This window comes from Temnothorax americanus, unplaced genomic scaffold (assembly GCF_048541705.1).
Source record: "Temnothorax americanus isolate GAGA-0224 unplaced genomic scaffold, ASM4854170v1 Scaffold55, whole genome shotgun sequence".
Taxonomy (NCBI): Eukaryota; Metazoa; Arthropoda; class Insecta; order Hymenoptera; family Formicidae; genus Temnothorax; species Temnothorax americanus.
Genome location: NW_027509705.1, coordinates 670,793 through 692,566, shown reverse-complemented (window position 1 = coordinate 692,566; position 21,774 = coordinate 670,793). Strand labels below are relative to the sequence as shown.

At 34.6% G+C, this 21,774-nt stretch overlaps 1 protein-coding gene and 1 long non-coding RNA gene across 3 annotated transcripts; one reads left to right on the top strand and one right to left on the bottom strand.

Annotated features, from left to right (window-relative positions):
• The first annotated feature begins 9,136 nt into the window (after positions 1–9,136).
• Positions 9,137–13,120, top strand: LOC143904638 (uncharacterized). Its single transcript, XM_077419455.1, has 2 exons — positions 9,137–9,857; positions 9,942–13,120. Exons 1-2 carry the CDS (start codon positions 9,137–9,139, stop codon positions 13,118–13,120), a joined length of 3,900 nt encoding a protein of 1,299 aa, XP_077275581.1.
• Positions 13,121–14,301: 1,181 nt separating this feature from the next.
• On the bottom strand, positions 14,302–18,772 carry LOC143904651 (uncharacterized). Of its 2 annotated transcripts, XR_013259001.1 has the most exons (4): positions 17,983–18,772; positions 17,623–17,849; positions 16,846–17,139; positions 14,302–14,519 (listed from the first exon to the last, which is right to left on the bottom strand). It is a non-coding gene; the product is annotated as an uncharacterized LOC143904651 (long non-coding RNA). The 2 variants fall into 2 exon arrangements; XR_013259000.1 differs by lacking the exon at positions 17,983–18,772 and having other exon boundaries at positions 17,623–17,914.
• Between the last annotated feature and the right edge of the window lie 3,002 nt (positions 18,773–21,774).

Here is a 21,774-nt window from a genome sequence, read left to right as displayed (position 1 = left end):
ATTACTGAAATAAAAGTTATATTTAAAAACTTAAGTTTATAATGTACTTTTGCATGATATAATGAATTTAAAATAATGAAATTTTAAAATTTTCTAGCAAAACCTACATCATAAAATCTCGGAAAATTATCCTTTCTAGCATCATTATATCTCTTTTTTTTTTATTGAACATGTATTATAAATATTTAGATAACCAATTTGTGTTCAGCATCCAAAAATATATGGTAATGATTATTTGCACTTGTTTAGCAAAATGTTTTTTACCATGTAATTAAATTATTATTTCTTTATATACGTGATTTTAACATATCTATTTTCTCTTTGATTACCAAGATAAACTTTCAATGACTCCCAAGAACGTACTCGTGAAAAAGCAAACATAAAGTTGTCCGTGATTAAAAACATCTTTACGAAAATCAACTCCTACTTGGTCAAACGTCTGTCCTTGAGATTTTGTTAATTGTCATAGCAAAAGCTAATTTTATTGGAAATTGTCTTCTTTTAAAGGTAAATCACAATACAGTGTTACGATTTAAGAAAAACAATATCATCTGCTTTGTCACCTGTCAAAATCTTGCATTTTAATAAATTATTTTGAAGCTCAAGAACTATTAATCTAGTCCCATTACAAAAACCTTCATTAATGCTAAGATTTCTAATTAACATAACAATACAATTTGGTCTTAAACGCAACTCGTGAGGAGAAAGACATGCTGGAGAAAGGCGATTTAAATATTCTGTAATAAAGACTCAACAATATCATCATTATCATTACAATTTACAGCACTATCTACACTTGTATAAATTCGCTCGCCACTTACATCTAATAATTCAACAACTTGTTTATAATTTCGTCAACATCGACATTCTTGCAGAGAGTATCGCTCTTTTAGCTATTTTATCAAATTCTTTTTTACGAATTACATCGCCATATATGTCTGCTACATATCTGATCAATTGGTGCTACACAACATTCAGGAACTTCCATATTATCTTCAGAATCATTAATATCCCATTACCCATATCCAATAGAAATTTTGCAAATTTAATTTCTTCTGAAAAAACTCGCATATTTTGCGTTAAAGAAAAATTTAAAAAATATTTCCAGGTATAGCTAAACTTAATAGAAAGATCACTATTTCACTTCGAGTACTTCGTATCTTGATCGGAAGAAGTTGTCTAAAATCACCACCTAATACGATAATTTTTCCACCAAAAGGTAAATCGTTATTCATAATATCACGCAACGTTCGATCTACTATTTCTAAAGCGTATCGAGGTGCCATAGGCGCTTCATCCCAAATAAAAATATCTATTTCTTTTAAATATTTAGCTTCTTTTGATTGAATTTTAATAACGAATGACGAATCATTAAGTAACGGAACTGGCAAGCCAAATGTTTTATGAACTGTTTTTCCTTCAGGAAGTAATGTTGCTGCAATCCCTGTAAAAGCCATAGTACATACACGTTTACTTCTAATTTTGGCTAAATAATAAATAGTTGTATATACAAAGTTCCACCAGGACCATCAATATAAAAGCAATTTCTAGTATTATTATTATCATCTAATCTGTTTAACACGGTATCAACTATTTTTTTTTGCTCATTATTTAATTGACTATACTGTCTCGTACCAATTTCTGTAATTTGATCAAGTGTCATATAATCTTCCTCTTCAACATTGTCTATCAATTGTTCCATTTGTGGAAAGTCAGCAAGACTTTTACCTTCAGCGCGAAGCATAGCGTTAATTGTAATATATGCTTTTCTTTGTCCTTGTAATATACCAATATGTCGCGAGTAATCTTCCGACATCGCCATTTTAAATCTCTCCCAAAGTTCTTCTGGATATAATGGTTGACAATGTAGTAAAATTCGTACAAATAATCTACGAAGTTGTCGTGGCATCATCCATTTAATAGCTTCATCCATAGCTCGTATCCATTCATCATCATCTTCAATCAAACCTAAAGCTAAACATGTAGCTGTAAATGTTTGATAATTTTGCCCATTAATAGTCCTTAGATCTTCAAAACTTATAGCTCCCTTGACAGTGAGTAACAATAATCGTAAATGAAATAATTCTATTTGAGTTGGACTAATGGAATACATTCGTCCTATACAATTAAAATGACTACTACGTTTAACCCAACGTGAAACATTTCGACCATTAACTTTTTCTTTTTTAAATGTATAATGACATGGAATTTCTGTATATAAATAATTTTTTGCTTCATTATCACGCAAATTTAGTGCAAAATAGTCTATTAACATAGTAACTTGATTTAAAGCAGAAGAAATTGCATCTTCATTGCATTCATTTTCAATAGTTATGTTTTGTTCATTAGGTAAGTGAACAGGCAAACGTATTACAGCATGACTTTTATCTTGTAATTTTTTTTCAAGAATACGCCAGCTCGCTTCTACTGGTCCTACATAACGAGCTTCGATATAATTGTGTATCTCATTATGATCTAAAACTATATTTTCTGTCACTGGTTCAATTGTTATAGCAGCAGCGTCATGACCTTTATAAATATACTTATAAAGATATTTAACTGATTTAATACTTGAAACTATCTCAACATTTATATGACAATTAAATAAAATTGATAATTTAGGACAATATGGAACAACATGACGATTATCAACTATATATCCACCAGGACGTTCAAAAGTATTACCAATATCTCGTCTACGATAATAAGGATAAGCATCTTCATCCATCCTAGTTTCTTCGAGAAATAATTTGGGATAATGTTTTGAACATTTACCATTAACCAAACACCAGTTACCACAAGGTCCATGAATCATATGTCTCATAATTATATCATGCAATACACGGTTCTTATTTGGATCAGGAATTTCAGCAGAAATATATTTATCTACAACTTGAGGAGTTGTTATTTTAAAATTCTGCTTTAGAGTAATTAATATATGAACATGAGGCAAACCACGTTTTTGAAATTCAATAACGTATACAAATGCTGCTATCTCACCAAAAAATTTTTGCTTAACGATTAAGTCAATTAAATAATCCTTCTTAATATTAAAAACTCGAGCACAAATATCAGGTCTATCAGAAGCTTGATGACCAGGAAGAAGATTTTCTTCGATCTCACGCCATTTCGGATTACATGTCATCGTGATAAAAAGATCAGGTTTACCAAATTTATTTACAATTGACATTGCATCTTGATAATTTTGTAACATATTACGTGGAGATCCAATAAACGTAGAAGGAAGTATAACCATTTTTCCCACACGACCATTTACATTATTTGCCATATTTTGCATATAATCTACTAAACCCTGATATGTTTCAACACGTAATTCTTTTTGATGAGCTTTACAATAATCTATTCTATCCTTTTCAATTTTTACATAATTATCTACAAGCCATTGTTGAAATAAACGACGTCCTAATAAAAAAACATTAAATTCATTACGAACCGCCATACGATATTTAATATATTGTCCTCTAGTTATTTTTTTATTACTATTTAATTTCATTAAATTACGATGCCATCCTCTAGTTCCATATGGATAAAATAATGGATATATCCAAGGTTCTACATTCGGATCCATAATACTAACTTGTTGTAAAATTTTAGTATTTCTATTACGTATGGTAACGTAGGAATCAGGAATTTCTCCTTCAGAAGTTGTTTTAAAAATTGCGGCAACTTCATTTGTTCTTTGAGCATTATATCTACGTTGATCCATCCCTGGTTTTAATGTAAATAATAATTGTAACTCTGGTAACAACTCACCAGACTCCATTTCAAATCTTTGTTGATTTTCTAACTTTTCAGCCATTATTTGATATGATTGTGCGAATATATTACATTCCCGCATTAAATTTTCAAGATTTGTTACAATATCAAGATCTAAATTTGAATTTTGATTAAGACGATGTTCTATTGCTTCATTTGAATCAACAATAAAAAGTTGTCCATAAGTCGGACTTTCATTTTGCGCAGCACGTAATGCTGTGTTAACTTGACAATAAATTTGCCCTTGGATTTTAAAACAATACGGACCAGGACGTCTTTCTTGAAAATTAATTAAATTTGCATTAAATGATGCAAAAGAAAATGAACTATTATAACTACAAATACGATTAAAAAAATCAATTGATTTTACATTACTACCATCAAATAAAGATCGAAGAAATTGAGGGATTTCAGGCAATGGTTCAAGATATACTGCACCATGATTACAGCAATCATGAAATGAATTTCCTTTGTTAAAAATCTTTTCAGCTGCAAAATGTTTTGCACTACAATGAATGCAAGACACATCCATAGAACCAATATAATATTCAACTATATTATCACACGTAGAATTTTCTTGCGATATGTTTACAACGTTATTACTACAATTAACTAACGTCCTTTGAATTTCACGCCGACGACGTTGATACTCTGCTTTTTTTTCACGACGTCTTCGTTGAAATTCCTCTTCCTTACGATATATTTTACGTCTAGGCATTTTTTTCAGAAAATTGAAAAATAAATTATTAAATAAAAATTAAAAAAAATAGAAATTAAATATATTAAATAATTATTGTAATAAATGATATTTTTATTATTGATAATTATTATATCTCAATATAAATAACTCGTGGAAATAATTCTTCTAATGGTTCTATAACAATATTTGCAAATAAAAAAATATGAATTATATACCTTTATTTTATATTATTTTTTAATTTAAATAAAACAAATATAATATATAGATCTTTTATTTTATATTTTAGTAAATTTAATGAAAAAGTACAATTATCATCATCATCATCACCATCACCATCACCATCACCATCACCATCACCATCACCATCACCATCACCATCACCATCACCATCACCATCACCATCACCATCACCATCACCATCACCATCACCATCACCATCACCATCACCATCACCATCACCATCACCATCACCATCACCATCACCATCACCATCACCATCACCATCACCAGCACCATCACCATCACCATCACCATCACCATCACCATCACCATCACCATCACCATCACCATCACCATCACCATCACCATCACCATCACCATCACCATCACCATCACCATCACCATCACCATCACCATCACCATCACCATCACCATCACCATCACCATCACCATCACCATCACCATCACCATCACCATCACCATCACCATCACCATCACCATCACCATCACCATCACCATCACCATCACCATCACCATCACCATCACCATCTCCTTCACCATCTCCTTCCCCATCACCATCACCATCACCATCACCATCACCATCACCATCACCATCACCATCACCATCACCATCACCATCACCATCACCATCACCATCACCATCACCATCACCATCACCATCACCATCACCATCACCATCACCATCACCATCACCATCACCATCACCATCACCATCACCATCACCATCACCATCACCATCACCATCACCATCACCATCACCATCACCATCACCATTACCATCACCATCACCATCACCATCACCATCACCATCACCATCACCATCACCATCACCATCACCATCACCATCACCATCACCATCACCATCACCATCACCATCACCATCACCATCACCATCACCATCACCATCACCATCACCATCACCATCACCATCACCATCACCATCACCATCACCATCACCATCACCATCTCCATCACCATCACCATCACCATCACCATCACCATCACCATCACCATCACCATCACCATCACCATCACCATCACCATCACCATCACCATCACCATCACCATCACCATCACCATCACCATCACCATCACCATCACCATCACCATCACCATCACCATCACCATCACCATCACCATCACCATCACCATCACCATCACCATCACCATCACCATCACCATCACCATCACCATCACCATCACCATCACCATCACCCTCACCATCACCATCACCATCACCATCACCATCACCATCACCATCACCATCACCATCACCATCACCATCACCATCACCATCACCATCACCATCACCATCACCATCACCATCACCATCACCATCACCATCACCATCACCATCACCATCACCATCACCATCACCATCACCATCACCATCACCATCACCATCACCATCACCATCACCATCACCATCACCATCACCATCACCATCACCATCACCATCACCATCACCATCACCATCACCATCACCATCACCATCACCATCACCATCACCATCACCATCACCATCACCATCACCATCACCATCACCATCACCATCACCATCACCATCATCATCATCATCATCATCATCATCATCATCATCATCATCATCATCATCATCATCATCATCATCATCATCATCAACAATATTGTCATTATATCAGTAATATTATATTATTTTATAAAATTTTTATATATACAAAATTATTTCACAAAACTAAAATTTATTTATATATTAATTTAAAAATAATATAAATACAATACTCTCTAATACAATATTTTAATATTATAACGTACCATATAATATATTGTTTCGAAATTAACGCCGCTTTAACGTCGGTTTGGACGTCGCGAGCGCGATCGAGGAAAGCGTGACGATCAACGAACGCGGCTTCAGAGAATCGATTTTAGCAACGATGAATTTCTCGTGTTGTTGTTTTTTTTTTTCTTGTCTGTCTGCTTACTTCTCTCTCCGATATCGCGAACTATTTTGAAAAGGAAAATATCGTAACGAAAGATAAAAGGGATAAAGTCGAAAAAGTGTGAGTTCGAAAGAGTGCGAGTTCGAAAGAGTGCGAGTTCGAAAGAGTGGAGTGCGAGATTCGACGGAGACGTACAGAAAGGATATTCGACGGAGAAAGGAGATTCGACGGAGACATTTCGAAGGGAGTTTCGAAAGGAGATTCGATGGAGTCATAGCGGATTGCTCGAATGATGGAGTCATAGCGGATTATTCGAATTCGTCGTCTTTATACGTAAGAAGGTATATAGAAGTTTAAAGGTAAGAGTAAGCTTTACTACGATTGAGTTAACCGCGGATTCATACGTTCGAGGTCATGACGGGCAACACGATGTTGCGTGATTACCGCGTAGCTTTTTGCGATCAGCTTTATATTATGGTGAAGGACAACGAATGTTCTTGCGTACACCTTTAAAGGTGATCGAGCAGTTCGAGACTGCGATGTAAGATTCAGACCTCTTACGTGATGACGAACAGTTCGAGACTGTAAGGAGATTTCGAATGAATGTTTTTTGATACACCGCTGATGACGAATAGTTCGAAACTGTAAAGAGATTTCGAATGACGTTTTTGATACACCGCTTTGAGTTTATCATAATGCTGAATTACGTTGATACACCGAATACGCCGAATGACGAATTGATACCCCTTTTTTGAGACTTTTAAATTATTTGGATTTGTTATTTACAGATTTAACTCAGTCCTGATTTTTCTGTGCGCCATTCATCCTTGCGATCTACGATTCTGATTTTCCTGCGTCCTGCGCGATAAACATCATTGATCTGCGCGCCATTCATCCTGCGTTCTACGTTCCTGATTTTTCTACGTTTTTCATATTAAACATCTTTGATCTACGCACCATTCATTCTTGTGATCTATGTTTATGCTGTTCCTAAATTCTTGGTGTTAAACTTTTTTGCTCTTTACGCTTCTTCATCATTCCTGACATTCTTAATCTCATTCGCACAACACCAACCAGATTGTCAACACATAACATTTTTTGGTCCTTCGAGCCGGATATTGTTGTGCTTAACATTATGTCAAGTATTGATACAAGGATTTCGCTGCAACGCAGTCGATACAAATTAATTCAGCAGGCAGCGACGGAAGATGATCATGATGAGGCATCTCTTCAACTTATTAACGCTCGATTGGAATTACTCGACGAAAACTGGCAACACTTTCGAGAGGAACATGTGGATTTATGCCGCTCGGGAGATAGACGGCTAAAAGATCACCGATACATCACAGATAAAATATTTGAACGTTGTCAAAAGTTTTATATTTTGGCTAAGTCAAAACTTCGCTCTCAACGAGATGAATTGGAAAGCTCTCATTCTTCCACGCCATCGGCGGCATCAAATTCTCGTGAGCCGTCTAGATCATGTCGTCCGACATCAAATTCCGGTGAGCCGTCTCGATCGTACAGACGACATCAATCTTTGCCGAAAATCGTCTTGCCGCAATTCTCTGGAAAACTTCAAGAATGGAGGTCTTTCCACGACTTATTCACATCCATTATTCGAAATGACGCAGAAATACCAGAGGTAGAGAAGATGCACTATTTAAAGACGTCCCTGTCAGGAGAAGCCTTAAAATTTGTCACCAATCTGCCGATGTCTGGTGACAGTTTTGAAATAGCGTGGGATACATTGGTAACACGCTATGAAAATAAACGGTTTCTCATTTCCGCGCATTTAGATAGTCTCACCAATCTTAAACCTTTGAAGACAAAGGCAGCTTCTGGACTCAGTTCTCTTCTCGCTTCTGCTACTGAATCAATCGGAGCATTGAGAGCCTTGGGATGCTTCGTAGACTACTGGGATCCGATTCTAGTTCATTTATTAGTAAAGCTGCTCGACGCGGATTCTCGAGAGGCTTGGGAGGTAAAACTTGGATCGACTTCAACTTTCCCGACGTTTAAACAATTCGAGGATTTCGTAATCGGAAGAACTCAAGCGATGCAAAATTTGGTTTTGGAATATCCAAATGCAGTCAGCAGCAAAGAACACTCAAATCGACACAGTTCTTCGACGCGTTTCGGAAACGCCGTTCATGTAGGCTCCTCTGATTCAAACACTAATTATCCTTGTTGTCCATTATGTGATGCATCTCACAATTTGTCTGGCTGTCCAACTTTCCAATCTAAAACCAGTAATCAACGATACGATATTGTTGCTCAAAAACGTAGATGTTTCAATTGTTTGGGAGGCCACGCTCTACGAAATTGTCGAAGTACCAGACGTTGCCTGAAGTGCGGAAAACAACATCATACTTCAATTCACTCCGGTAACGGAAGTCAAGTGCAGGGTGGAAAAGCAGTTGCTCTCTCTCAAATTAACGAGAAGGAGCCGGAGTCCACGATTGAAGATTCTTCTACATCCAATGCGGAATGACTAGCAATGTTAGGTCGACCTCGAGATCTACCCTCTCTACAACGGAATACGACACTTCTTGCTACTTGTCGAGCCATCGCTATTGGTTTGAATAATGTGCAATATACTGTACGCATTCTTATCGATCAAGGCTCGGAATTATCCTTCATAACAGAGGATCTTACTCAACGTTTACGCTTAAAACGTTGTGCCGCTTCAATCCCTTTTCTCGGCATAGGCGGAACCTATTCAGGGAAAACTAGAGGCTTAGTTACCGTTAGGCTACAGTCCATTCACAATTCTTTTTCAGAATGTATTATTAAAGCCTTTATCTTAACTACTTTGACTATCAAGATTCCTTCATTTTATACCAACAATCGATCCTGGAATCATACCAAAAGACTCTCTTTAGCAGATCCAGAGTTTGCAATCTCCGGTCCTGTGGATATGATCATTGGAGCGGATTATTATGGGTCTATCATCCTGGAAGGAATAAAACGAGGAAGCGGTAACGAACCCCTCGCTCAACAGACCATCTTTGGATGGATTTTATCTGGTTCCATCGACACTGGCGGATCTCCTGCAAAGGGGCGCATCCTACACTGCTCAACTGATGATGAACTTCAAGAGTCACTCACCAGATTTTGGAAACAAGAAGAAACTATCTCCTTACCTGGATCAAACCTTACGCCAGATGAATTGGCATGTGAACAACATTTCGTGAATACACACTCACGAGATCAAAAAGGTCGATATATCGTTCGTCTCCCATTGAAGTCACCCCTTTCTTCCTTGGGAAGCTCTCGAAATATTGCACTCAGATATTTTTTAGGCTTGAAAAGACGTTTCTCTTCAGACCCACTATATAAGCAGAGATATGAAGAATCTTTAAAAGATTATCTGACACTCGGTCATATGGTCGCAGCTCCCATCTCTGAAGATAGTACACCTGCTTTTTATCTTCCACATCATGGCGTCATTCGTGAGGACAGACTTACCACCAAACTACGGGTGGTATTCAACGGTTCCTGTCGTACTAGCTCCGGAGTTTCTCTTAATGAAATTCTCCACTCAGGTGCAAAACTTCAGACGGATATTTCCGACGTGCTACTTTGGATTCGCACACATCGATTTATCTTTTCTACGGACATCGTCAAGATGTTCCGACAAATTGCCGTACACCCAGATGATTGGGCGTTACAATCCATTCTTTGGTTCAATTCAGAAGGTCAGCCTGCTCCTCATCGACTCACCACTGTCACTTTCGGGCTCACATGTGCCCCTTTTCTCGCACTCCGAACGGTACTACAACTTATTGAGGATGAAGGTGCGCGTTTTCCTAAAGCTGTTCCAGCTCTCAAGAAAGGCCGCTACATCGATGACACTTTTGGAGGTGCCGACACAATCTCTGAGGCCAAAGAGATAGTGCACCAAGTTACACAGCTTTGTATGGCGGGCGGCTTTCCCTTGCAAAAATGGAAGAGTAACAATCAAGAAATATTGCCTCCAGTTTCGGACAGTAGCAACGAATCTTCTTCTGAATCTTCTTCTCCAGTTGAATTTGAGCCATCCCTTGTGAAAATTCTCGGGCTCATTTGGAATCCAGAGACTGACACCTTCCTTTTTTCTGATAAATCATCGCAACGTGATCGAGTTACCAAGCGAACGATACTTTCTGAAATCGCTCAAATGTACGACCCTCTAGGTTTTATTTCTCCAGTGATGATCCGGAGCAAGATAATTTTACAGGAACTTTGGTTACTCAAGAGTGGATGGGATGATTCTGTTCCTTCGGAGTTACACGATCGTTGGATCTCATTTCGTCTTCAGTTGACCACACTTCTAAAGCTTTCTATTCCGAGATGGTTAGGACTTGGATCGTCCAAACGTATAGTAGAACTTCATGGATTCTCAGACGCTTCTTCTATGGCAATGGCTGCTGCGGTGTTCGTTCGGGTCTCACAAGGCAATGATGAATATTTAGTGCGCTTAGTGAGTGCAAAAACTAGAGTCGCTCCACTTAAATTACTTTCAATTCCGCGGTTAGAGCTTTCAGCCGCTCTCCTATTATCGAAATTGATGACACATATTCAGAAAGTGTTGGATCTATCTGATGTACCTGTACACCTTTGGACTGATTCGTCTGTCACTCTTTACTGGATTACCACACATCCATCGCGATGGAAAGATTTTGTGCGGAACAGAGTTCCTGCTATTCAAGAGATGCTACCCCAAGGATCGTGGCACTTCATACCAGGAAAACAGAACCCAGCAGACTGCGCTTCCCGCGGACTAACTCCAGAACAACTCATTAATCACAATCTCTGGTGGAACGGTCCCAGTTGGTTATCCGAACCATCTTCCTTGTGGCCAAAAGCTGTTAGTAAACTTTCGCCAGAGACCGATCTCGAAGAGCGACCTGGAATGGTCTCACTTACCGTGTCATCCCCGAAACCTTATTGGTCACTGCTTGATAGATATTCCTCCTTATCATTCTTGTTTAGAATCACAGCTCTCTGTCGTCGTGTTCTGTCTCGTCTAAGGAAAAAGCCGCAAACTTCTCTTTTTTGGCCGCTGACACCGGAAGAGATACATCAAAGCCGAAATTTTTGGTGCAAACAAGTGCAACATTCTTGGTTCGCTAATGATTTACTGATTATTTCTAAAGGAGACACTTTTCCACGATCTCATCCTATGGCTAAATTAACCCCATTCCTGGATCGAGATGAACTCTTACGTGTTGGAGGACGATTACATTACGCTGATCTTTCCATGGAATCAAAACATCCCATCATCCTTCCAAGAACATCCCCTCTCACCACACTCATTATTGACGACGCTCATAGCCGCACACTTCACGGGGGAACGCAAGTTACATTGAGCTTTATCCGTCAAACATATTGGATCATTGGAGGCAGGGCTCCTATTCGCTCCTTCATTCTCAAATGTATTCGTTGTGCTCGATATCGTGGAATCCGAGCTCAGCAACTTATGGGTCAACTTCCAATGTCTCGAGTTACTCAAGCAAGACCGTTTCTACATTCTGGGTTAGATTATGCTGGTCCCATCATGCTCAAAACTTGGAGAGGGCGGGCGGCTCGAAACTATAAAGGTTACCTTGCGATTTTTGTGTGTCAAGCTACTTCAGCCATACATATCGAAATAGTAACCGATTATTCGACTGAAGCATTTATTGCGGCATACAAACGCTTCACTGCTCGTCGAGGCATCTGCGCTACCCTTCAAAGCGACTGTGGAAAAAATTTTGTTGGCGCTGATATTGCTTTACGACAACGTTTTAGTATAGCATCTAAGGAATTGCGTGAACTTGCTTCTATTCTAGCAAAGGACGGTACTAAATGGATCTTCAATCCGCCATCAGCTCCTCACTTTGGAGGAAAGTGGGAGGCAGCTGTAAAATCAACGAAATTTTATCTAACTCGAGTGATCGGAGATACTTTGTTAACTTATGAAGAATTGAACACTGTGATAATTAAAATCGAAGCAGTATTGAATTCTCGTCCACTTTGCCCTCTGTCAGACGATCCTAGCGACTACACTACCTTGACCCCGGGACACTTCCTGATAGGGGAATCACTCACGACTATTCCAGAACCGGAATTATCGTCTGAACCTGAGACTCGTCTTAATAGATGGCAGCTGTTAAGAAAGAAGATTGACTGTTTTTGGAAACGATGGTCAGTGGAATGTCTCCAAAGATATCTGGCTGTATCAAAGTGGTATCATCCTTCTAATGATATAAAAGAGGGATCTTTAGTTCTCATGACCGACGAACGTTACCCGCCATCCAAGTGGCCTTTAGGCAGAGTCACGAAACTTCATCCAGGACCTGACGGATTAACAAGAGTAGTAACCCTTCGCACAGCCTCTTCAAGTTTTAAACGACCCATTGCCAAGCTTTGTGTTCTGCCATTCAATCCAAACGAAAATTGTTCGCCAACTCTGTCGTCGAAGGCGGGCGGAAATGTTTCGAAATTAACGCCGCTTTAACGTCGGTTTGGACGTCGCGAGCGCGATCGAGGAAAGCGTGACGATCAACGAACGCGGCTTCAGAGAATCGATTTTAGCAACGATGAATTTCTCGTGTTGTTGTTTTTTTTTTTCTTGTCTGTTTGCTTACTTCTCTCTCCGATATCGCGAACTATTTTGAAAAGGAAAATATCGTAACGAAAGATAAAAGGGATAAAGTCGAAAAAGTGTGAGTTCGAAAGAGTGCGAGTTCGAAAGAGTGCGAGTTCGAAAGAGTGGAGTGCGAGATTCGACGGAGACGTACAGAAAGGATATTCGACGGAGAAAGGAGATTTGACGGAGACATTTCGAAGGGAGTTTCGAAAGGAGATTCGATGGAGTCATAGCGGATTGCTCGAATGATGGAGTCATAGCGGATTATTCGAATTCGTTGTCTTTATACGTAAGAAGGTATATAGAAGTTTAAAGGTAAGAGTAAGCTTTACTACGATTGAGTTAACCGCGGATTCATACGTTCGAGGTCATGACGGGCAACACGATGTTGCGTGATTACCGCGTAGCTTTTTGCGATCAGCTTTATATTATGGTGAAGGACAACGAATGTTCTTGCGTACACCTTTAAAGGTGATCGAGCAGTTCGAGACTGCGATGTAAGATTCAGACCTCTTACGTGATGACGAACAGTTCGAGACTGTAAGGAGATTTCGAATGAATGTTTTTTGATACACCGCTGATGACGAATAGTTCGAAACTGTAAAGAGATTTCGAATGACGTTTTTGATACACCGCTTTGAGTTTATCATAATGCTGAATTACGTTGATACACCGAATACGCCGAATGACGAATTGATACCCCTTTTTTGAGACTTTTAAATTATTTGGATTTGTTATTTACAGATTTAACTCAGTCCTGATTTTTCTGTGCGCCATTCATCCTTGCGATCTACGATTCTGATTTTCCTGCGTCCTGCGCGATAAACATCATTGATCTGCGCGCCATTCATCCTGCGTTCTACGTTCCTGATTTTTCTACGTCTTTCATATTAAACATCTTTGATCTACGCACCATTCATTCTTGTGATCTATGTTTATGCTGTTCCTAAATTCTTTGTGTTAAACTTTTTTGCTCTTTACGCTTCTTCATCATTCCTGACATTCTTAATCTCATTCGCACAACACCAACCAGATTGTCAACACATAACATATATAATACATAACATGTACAATAACACTATATTTTAATGTAAAAATTACTTAATTTTTGTAAAACAAATTATTATAACACTATAATAATTATAAAACTAATATAACACTTTAATAATTATAAAACAAACTATAACATTAAATATCAATATTTTTACATATAAGAAATAATTTTTGTTATCTTGAACGCTTTCTTAGATGTCTTCTGAACGTCTTCCTGAAACAAAAAACAATAATACTAAGAAATAATGTTTATAATAATAAAATAATAATAATAATAATAATAATTTTAATCAGTGATTATAAATCTAAAGGTACTTTTAAAATATATAAATATTAATGCAATTTTTCGAAAAGCTAGCATTAATAATACAGACTACCGGAATAATTTGCTTATTTTTTGAAGGTAGAAAAAATCTATCAGACCAATTTTGCTTGGTTTCAGAGGAGACATAATCTGATTTCAATTTTTATGTAAATAGAAATGTGGAGAAGATACAAAGATCAACTTTATTATTTTTTAAGAATTAAATACTATTTTTTATATAATATGATTCTTTTAATTATTCTACATATAAAAATATTAAGGTAGAGTTATAAAAAAACTAATAATTTACGAAATATTTTATATTTTCTTCTGGCATATTTTGACAAATTATATAAAATCTCGTAAAAAGATATGTAATTAAAAATATTGCAAATTATATAATCTTTTTACAAAGCAACAATGCGTTTTCTTTACATCAATTAATTCATCTTTATTCTTTATTATTCTGTAAATAAAAGTGTTAAAGTACACTAACCAAAAAATAAATAATTTACAAAATTTTTATATTTTATGTCAAAATGTGCTAGAATAAAATATAAAATATCTCATAAATTATTAATTTTTTATAACTCTTTTTGATAACCTTAATATTTTTACATGTAGAATAATGAGAAAAATCATATTATGTAAAAAAAATTCATACAATTACATTTAAAAAAACAAAGTTAAACTTTGCATCTCCACATTTCCACTTACAAAAAAAATATTGACATCAGATTATGTCCTCTTTGAAATCAAGCAAAATTGATCTAATGTATTTTTTTTATCGCCAAAAGCAGGCAAGTTATTCAAGTAACCTGTTTTAGATGCTTCATCCTGTATACAGGATGTAATGAAAAGATACAAACAGACTTTATATACTTGTATAGGAGGGAGATAATATAAGTAATTTGAATATAGGAATATATGTCCACTGAAGCATAATTTTCATGCTACATGACAGTAAAGTTGCCTTTTTCTGTGTAAGTAAAGTACCTTTTCAGTAAAAGATAACAAAAATTTATATTTAAGACAGCTGTTCAGAATTAAAAATCAGGCCTATATACCAAATTTTGATTAATTTTTAATTCTGAACAACTTTTTCAAATATAATTTTGCATTATCTTTTATCAAAAAGATACTTTATCTCCCTAGGAAATTTAGGCAACTTTACTACTATGTAGTACAGAAACGAGGTTTAAGCGCACATGCATTCCTATATATTCAAATTACTTATGTCAACCCTTCCCTATAAATATACAAAGTTTGGCCGTATTTTTTTGTTACATCTTGTATAGGTATAGGATGTCCCAGGATTTAACCAATACACTACGGAAACATATTTTACAAGTAAAAATAAGAAAAAATATATATAAAGGCTAGAAATGCTTTATTACAAAGTTATAAAAAAATATTGAAATAGAACATAATATATAGGTGAAAATAATTTTCTGATTTCTGAGATTGCCAAATTTAACGCTTTTTGATATGTTTACTGATAGAAAACTTTAATAAGGTTTATAGTACAGAAGTAATCATATATTGACAAAAAATATTAAAATAAAACATGAAACATAGATAACAACGGATTTAATTCGTTGCATTAAATCTTCATGCAAAGTTATTTCTGTACTATAAACCTGTACCTTATTTTTTAAAGTTCTCTATAAGTAAAAATCAAGAGGCATTAAATCTGGCAATCTCAAAGATCAGAAGATTATTTTTACCTATTTTATGTCCTCTTTCAATATTTGTTCATAACTTTGTAATAAAGTATTTCTAGCCAAATTTTATATGATATTTTTTTTATTTCCACTTGTAGAATATCTTTCCGCAATGTCAGTCCTGGGACATCCTATATATGTATATGTGTGTGTATATGTGTATGTGGGTGTACATATAATATATAAATTTAACAGAATAAGTAACATTTGCTTCGCCAGAGAATAATAAACACAATTAAGAATTTTTTAAATTGACTATATACTGGCAATAATTATAATCAACAATTATAATCGTCGTGACATAAATATAAAGTTTGTTTTTAAATTTAAAATAAAAATATGTAGCAAATATATATATATGCATATATATATATATATATATATATATATATATATACATATTTTATATAAAAATTATCAAAGAGAATAAAAAAATTAAAATATAATGCTAGGATATAAGAAACATCCTATACATATATATATGTGTTCAGATAAAATTATTTATTATTTACCTTTAAATCAACAAAGCGGAAGAACAAAAACAGGAACAGGAAACAGGGAAAAATCAAATTATAACCACGAGCTATTTGAGCATGCCATCACTTCGAAACCGATTGCTTTTCAAGTATCTCGTTGGCTCTCAGTTTGATCTCCTTCCAGGAATATTGTATATCCTTGCTCTCGCTGAATCAAGAGCAGACAACGAATTGCAAGAAGTACGTGTCTTTTATCTTCGACGGAACGAGACAGATATTTCCCGCACTGTTGATCCTCTTTAGCAGGGCTTCATTGAGTTTGTTGGATCCCTGTAAATTATTATAATAAATTCTGCTATTTACTCTGCTTACGCTTTTATAAAAATGATAAAAATAATATTTTTTAATTATCAATAAATTAATAATTATTTTTAAAAATATATATTCTTTCTTTAATTTAAAATTCAATATAAAAATTATGAATATCTTTTTTAAATAATAAGATATATAGACAAATAAATAAATAAAATAAATAATTTATTTATTTATATATTTATATGTATGTGTATTTTAATCATAATTCTTTTTTTATTATGATTAAAATACACACACACACACACACATACATATAAATATATAAATAAATTTGTCTGGATAAGCTTTAAAATTTTGAAAATGGCTCCAACTGATAGACAAACAAACGGAAAGACAGAAAGACAATAAGATGATGAGATAGAAAAGAAATAAAACAGACGAAGAAATGGAAAGACAAAAATGTTTTTTAAGTATAAATTTGATATATAAGATACATACCTTTTTTCTTTTTCACTCTTGCTCCTTCTTTTCTTCTTTATCTTTTCTTTCTTTTTTCTTCTTCTTCTCTCACATCGTCTCTCTCTCTCTCTCTCTCTCTCTCTCTCTCTCTCTCTCTTTCTTTCTCTTTCTCTCTCTCTCTCTCGTCTTTGATCAATGGATTGCAAAAAAACTGTGTACGAATATTATATCCTTTAAACTGTATGCAATCCTTCTTTATCTTGTATCTGATAGACAAACAAACGGAAAGACAGAAAGACAATAAGATGATGAGATATAGAAAGGAAATAAAACAGAGAGACGAAGAAATGGAAAGACAAAAATTTTTTTAAGTATAAATTTGATATATAAGATACACACCTTTTTTCTTTTTACTCTTGCTCCTCCTTTTCTTCTTTTTCTTTTCTCTCTCTCTCTCTCTCTCTCTCTCTCTCTCTCTCTTTCTCGTCCTTGATCGATGGATTGCAGAAAAACTTATGCTAACCCTCTTCTACGTAACTGTCAAATGTCAAAGTCAACCACGAATTGAAGTGACTGGTATCAAAATCAAGATCGAGTTTCGAGGCAACCAAATTGTCTGGATAAGCTTTAAAATTTTGAAAATGGCTCCAACTGATAGACAAACAAACGGAAAGACAGAAAGACAATAAGATGATGAGATAGAAAAGAAATAAAACAGACGAAGAAATGGAAAGACAAAAATGTTTTTTAAGTATAAATTTGATATATAAGATACATACCTTTTTTCTTTTTCACTCTTGCTCCTTCTTTTCTTCTTTATCTTTTCTTTCTTCTTTCTTCTTCTTCTCTCACATCGTCTCTCTCTCTCTCTCTCTCTCTCTCTCTCTCTCTCTCTCTCTCTCTCTCTCTCTCTCTCTCTCTTTCTTTGTGTGATTGATAAAGTCGTGTGGATTGATAAAGAGGAAGCGGCTTTATCAGATAAGGAAATTGTTGAGAGTATTATTGAACAAAATAATTTGAAGAATTGTTGCCAAAATGTTGAAATGAAAATTGTTAAGAGAATTGTGAATGACAAGAAAAATGACTTTAGCGTAATTATCGAAGTGAGCCCGGAACTGCGTAAGATGTTGTTATTCTTGGAAAAAGTCTGCCTTGGGTGGAAACAGTGCAAAGTAATTGACCACGCTAATATTGCAAGATGTTTCAAATGTTGCGGATATAACCACTATGCAAAAGAGTGTAAGAGAGAGATCGCATGCGGTAAATGTGGAGGTGCACATAACAGCAAAGATTGCGAAGCGACCGACTTAAAATGTACTAATTGTGCACACAAAAATAAGAAACAAAAAAATTTAGAGTTAATTGTTGACGATAAGCATAATGCGTTTGACAAGAATTGCCCAATTTATATAAAACTAGCTAAAAATGAGAAGAAAAGAGAGGAAGAAAAGATCTAACAACTACAGCAAAACGAAGTGTTATTACATTTAAACGCTCAAAGTTATTTAGCTCATAAAGACGAAATTGAAGAATTAATTATAAGTAAGAAACCAGTAGTTGTTTGTTTAACTGAAGCTCGAATAACAGAAGACATAAATGACTCTGAATTATTATAGTAATTGAAAATTTTAATCACATTAGAGTAAACTCAGAAAATAAATTTACTGGCGGTATTCTTGTTTATTTTAGAAACGACTTGCGGTTTAAAATCATTAATAATAAAAACTATTTTTCTAATACGTGGAACTTAACGTTTTCAATTCACTTACTGAATGAAATAAATATTTCGGTCGTGTATCACTCACCTAGTGCGAGTGATGCACTTTTTATGGATATTTTGCAAGAAATTACTAGTGACTTTGCTGAAAATGGACAATTTATTTTACTTGGTGATTTCAATATAGACATTAGTAAAAATAGTTACTATTCAAATAAGCTTCAATTAATTATGGGTGAATTGGGACTTAAGAACTATGTCCCGACGTTTACACGCGTTACAAATAATTCACAAACAATGATTGATTTAGCTTATTCAAATGAATTTTTAAATTGCGACGTTTGGGATTCCCCAAGAATAACTGACCATGATATCCTAAGTATTAAATTGCCAAAAAAGCAACGTAACTTAAATAAGCAAAATTATTTTATTGGCAGAAATTATAAAAAATTTGACAATATTAAGTTTGCAGAAATTTTAACTAAGACGATTAATAAAATAGATAAATCTAAGGACAACAATGTAAATAGTATAGCTAATCATGTGATCGAATCAATTGAAGAAGCGTTAAACCAAGTAATACCTTTGACCAAATTTAAAGTAATTAACAAATGGCAAAGTAAAGAATGGTTTGATAACGAAATTAAAGGTTTAAAAAATAAGAAAAATAAGATTTATAAAATTGCTAAAGAAACTAAAGAAGACATTTATTGGATTGAGAGAGAGTTTAAGAAAATTAGAAATAAATTAACTAAATTAATTAAACAGAAGAAAAGAGAATACAACGACTCGAATATTGATAAAAATAAAAAGGATAGTAAAAAACTATGGAAGCATTTAAAACAAATTGTGAGTAAAAAACCAAAAAATAGTGTTAATAAAGTTCAATTTAATGATAAAATCTGTGATAAAGACAAAGATATAGCTGATAACTTTAATAAATTTTTTATTGACAGTATAACCGAAATTAACAATGCGATATTAAACTCTAGTCAAAATAATAATAATAACTGTGATATTTCATTAACTAATACTATAGATGATAATATAAAAGGTTGGCAAAATTTTGACGAAGTTAATTCCAAAAACTTATTTGAAATTGTAAATAAATTAGAAAACAAAGCGTGTACAGAAGATGGAATTAACGCAGAAATAATTAAAAAAGCATGGCCTTATATTGATGATCAATTTGTTAAATTAGTAAATGTATCGTTACGAACTGGCATCTTTCCAGCTGAGTGGAAAAACTCAGTAATTACGCCTATCCAGAAGATACAAAATACTATAAAAGCTAGCGAATTTAGACCAATAAATGTACTGCCGACATTTGAAAAAATTCTTGAGACCGTAGTTCATAAGCAATTAATTAAGTATCTTGATAAAAATAATATCCTAGTGCCAGAGCAATCAGGTTTTCGTGAAAACCATTCTTGCGAGACCGCCTTGCAAAGTGTCTTGAATGAATGGAAAATTAGCTGTGATAAAAAACAAAAGACTGGAGTAACATTCCTTGATTTTAAAAGAGCTTTCGAGACTATTGACAGAAAAAAATTAATTGTTAAACTTAACAAATGCGGGATAAAAAATAATGTACTTAAATGGTTTGAGAGTTATTTAACTGATAGAACTCAGCAAGTCAAATTTAACAATGTCACCTCATCAAAAAGAAGAACCATATATGGTGTTCCACAAGGCTCAATATTGGGCCCAATCCTTTTTTTAATTTATATTAATGATTTAAAGAAAGTATTAAAATATTGTAAATGTAAAATGTTCGCGGACGACACAATTGTATACTACAGTAGCTCTAACTCTATTGAAATTGAAAATAAAATTAATTATGATTTAAAAATTTATCAATTTGGTTAAAAAATAATATGATAAGTTTGAATGTTGCAAAAACTAAATTCATCCTGGTAAGAGGTGTGCGGGCCTCTATGACAAGTGAAAAATGCAATATTAAAATTGAAGATAATAATATTGAGAACGTTGATAATATTAAATACCTTGGTATTATTATTGACAAACATTTAAACTTTAGCGAACACGTAAAGTACACAGTTAAAAAGATTTCAAAGAAAGTAAATTTTTTATTTAGAATCGGAGATTCAATCTCGCCACTAACTAGAACTATTATTTATAAAAGTATAATTGCTCCGCATTTTGACTATTGTTCTACAATTTTCTTAAACGTCGGCAAAACTGAACTTAATTTGTTACAAAAAGCGCAAAACCGAGCGATGCGTGCAATTATTAGATGTAGTAAGTTCACACCGATAAATCTAATGTTAAATGCGTTACATTTCTTTAATGTTCGACAAAGAATTGCGTTGAATACACTTATATTTGTACATAAAATGAAACTAAAAATAAGTCCGTCGTATCTTGCGGAAAGTTTAAAACTTGTGGGCGAGACCCACTCTTACAATACACGACAGCGCAATAATATTTGTATCTCAAAGCAAAATCAAACA

Coding starts and splice junctions, on each gene's coding strand:
- LOC143904638 (XM_077419455.1), top strand. CDS start 9,137: ATGTTAGGTCGACCTCGAGATCTACCCTCTCTACAACGGAATACGACA. Junction 9,858..9,941: donor ACACTCACGAGATCAAAAAG/GTCGATATATCG, acceptor GATATTTTTTAG/GCTTGAAAAGACGTTTCTCT.